Here is a 2500-nt window from a genome sequence, read left to right as displayed (position 1 = left end):
AAAAAGAAAATCCCTTTTTTAGACAGTTGATAAAAATAAACCAGTACAATTAAAATTGTACCAGTTCAGAAAAAATTGTACCAAAGTGCAAATTGAACTACAACATATATTAGTCCTTATTGCCCCCAATGGGGCAAGGGGCCGCAACAACGTCTCTTTTCCACCGGGTCTTGTCTTTCGCAATTGCCTGTGCCTCTCCCCATGACAAACCCATCTCACTAAGTTCAGTTTCCACTGTCTTCCTCCAAGTAGTTTTGGGTCTTCCCCTTTTTCTTTTGCCCAACCCTAACCCTAACCCTAACCCTAAATACAGTACATGCCTGTGGAAAAATGAACAAAGCTACAATCATGGACAAGTGTTGGGAAGGTAGCATCACTTTAGAGATACCTAAACCCCCCTCCCCATTATCAATGTTGGATTTTCCATGAAACAAAATAATGACTTTTCCTCCAACACACTTTTTGACCACATCAAATCTTGGAAAGAGAATAATTTTATAATGAAATACATGTATGGCTCAAAGGAATTTGGGGTACAGGCTTTACATTCACTGCCTTTAAAGAGTGAAAATTTGAATTAGTTCCTATAGCTCCAGTGTACCCACCATAAATTCAGCTGGATTCATTCCAAATAAATCACGAAAATATCTGAAAGAACATGATCATAAAGAATCACTGAGTTGTAAATATGGTTGAATAAAATGAAAACCAAAGCAATACTATACATGTATTTGTGTCTGTGGTACTTAATACCGTATTTACCCGTGTATAAGTCGACCTTTTATGGCCTCAAAAGAAGCTCCAAAAATCGCCCTCGACTTATACACGGGTCAAAGATTTTGAGCCAAGTTCCAGCTAAGAAATTTATTCAAAATTAACATAATAATGTTGTCTTGGACGAACAAAAGCTGACAAAAGACTTCAAAATGAATGACAAAAGACTTCAAAACGAATGTAAGCAATTCCAGTTGAAATGAAAAAGGATTTGTCCAACTCTAAATGGTGAAGATACTCACAAGTACAAATATGAAAAAGACACTGGAAATTCTCGTTTCCAAATGCGGAAAGCTCTGGCATTTCTGTTTCTTCAAATAAAACACGATCATTCAATGGCTTAGTAACCTGGCGCAATACCACATGTTTGCGGGCAAGCATTGTCACTTGTGTTGCTGGAAATGCTGGTTGGTAATGAATGTTTTTTCTTCTTTATTCAAACCTGGCTGACTTAAATGCTTTTGCAAACTTCGTATTGTTTGGTTTATGAGTTTTGTTTTGTTTTGTTTGTCATTTGAGAAATTATAAGTCAAGGACCAATTAAACCTTGCACATTTTCGCATCGTTCACAAGTTATTTTCAAAGATTGACTCCTGCTTATGTGATGTTGTGCTTATCCTCTAAAGCCCTTTATCCTGAACAACGAAACAGGTTAGTTTGAGGTTTACATGTTCAATTTTCTGAGAACTTTTTCGAAACTCAAGGACAAAATGCCCGCATATACAACAGATGCGGAACCACAAAACTATTAAGCTCTTGAGGCCCTGATTTTTTTGTGTATCCACATTTCCAGAAATCGAAGAATAGAAGATTAGTGTCCCATGAACATTTAACAAAGAAATTAAGAAATTGCTGTATTTGCCATCAAAAATGGGGGGTCGACTTATACACGGGTAAATACGGTAGATAACATGAAGACAATAAACTCTGAGAACTTGCATATCCTAAAACACTAATACACTGTACCAGTAGTATGAACTTCAAAACTTACCTAAAAGCAACTGGGGAATATGTTTTGAACTTAAAATCACTAAAACGATGAGAAGGAGTCTCCCTTGTTCCTTCACTGATAAGGGGCAAAAAAGAAAATAGTGATGAGCATTTTCCCAAAAAAAAACTACATGCTTGAGGCAGCTCTTGGGGATCCCATATCAGAGCTAAGAGAAAGGTAAATTACTAAGCAAGTTTTAAGTTGGAGGGATTTGTTAGAATGCCCTAGGTCAGTGAGAATAAGATTAAAAGAAGAAAACTAATATAAAGTAATGATGCTATTTTGCAATCCACACGACTTTGATTGAAAGACATGCAATTTGAAAAATCTCATCAAGCATGGAGGAAGAGACACATTCTCCTTGTTGAGGTCACATGTTTTTAGTTATTATTTCGTGAGCAAGCGCTAAACCAGTTAGCAAGTAATTAAGTGCCAAGTGAACCCTGTCTTAAGATAATCTGTGCATGCAACCATGTTGGTTTTGCCCAAAAATTCCTCGGACATTTGGAAGTCATGGTTTAGGTTGTCCCATGCGTAAAGTAATCACACTATCTTGCCGTAGCTTAGTTTTTCAGTGTGGTTGCTATTGATAACGTCAAGTCAGTCTTCTCAGTCTACTATCCATCTTTGTTCAGTTAATCAACCTGCAGCGTTGCAGACCAGACGTAAGTTTCATTCATTTACTTCATATTTACATCAGTGGTTGCTAGGTTCACTACAAGTTAAAAGATTGTG

At 36.8% G+C, this 2500-nt stretch overlaps 1 protein-coding gene across 4 annotated transcripts in view; it reads right to left on the bottom strand.

Moving 5' to 3' along the window:
- The window catches only part of LOC138008300 (phosphatidylinositol 4-phosphate 5-kinase type-1 alpha-like), a 56134-nt gene that overhangs the window by 34240 nt on the left and 19394 nt on the right, over positions 1-2500 (bottom strand). For all 4 annotated transcript variants that reach the window (XM_068855594.1, XM_068855595.1, XM_068855593.1 and 1 more), the window contains 2 exons: positions 1766-1840; positions 606-648 (listed from right to left, as the gene is read on the bottom strand). In XM_068855594.1, the coding sequence (XP_068711695.1) occupies positions 606-648; positions 1766-1840 (118 nt within the window). The remainder of the gene's footprint in view (positions 1-605; positions 649-1765; positions 1841-2500) is intronic.

This window comes from Montipora foliosa, chromosome 6 (assembly GCF_036669935.1).
Source record: "Montipora foliosa isolate CH-2021 chromosome 6, ASM3666993v2, whole genome shotgun sequence".
NCBI classification, from domain to species: Eukaryota; Metazoa; Cnidaria; class Anthozoa; order Scleractinia; family Acroporidae; genus Montipora; species Montipora foliosa.
This window is presented reverse-complemented; position numbering and strand designations above follow the sequence as displayed.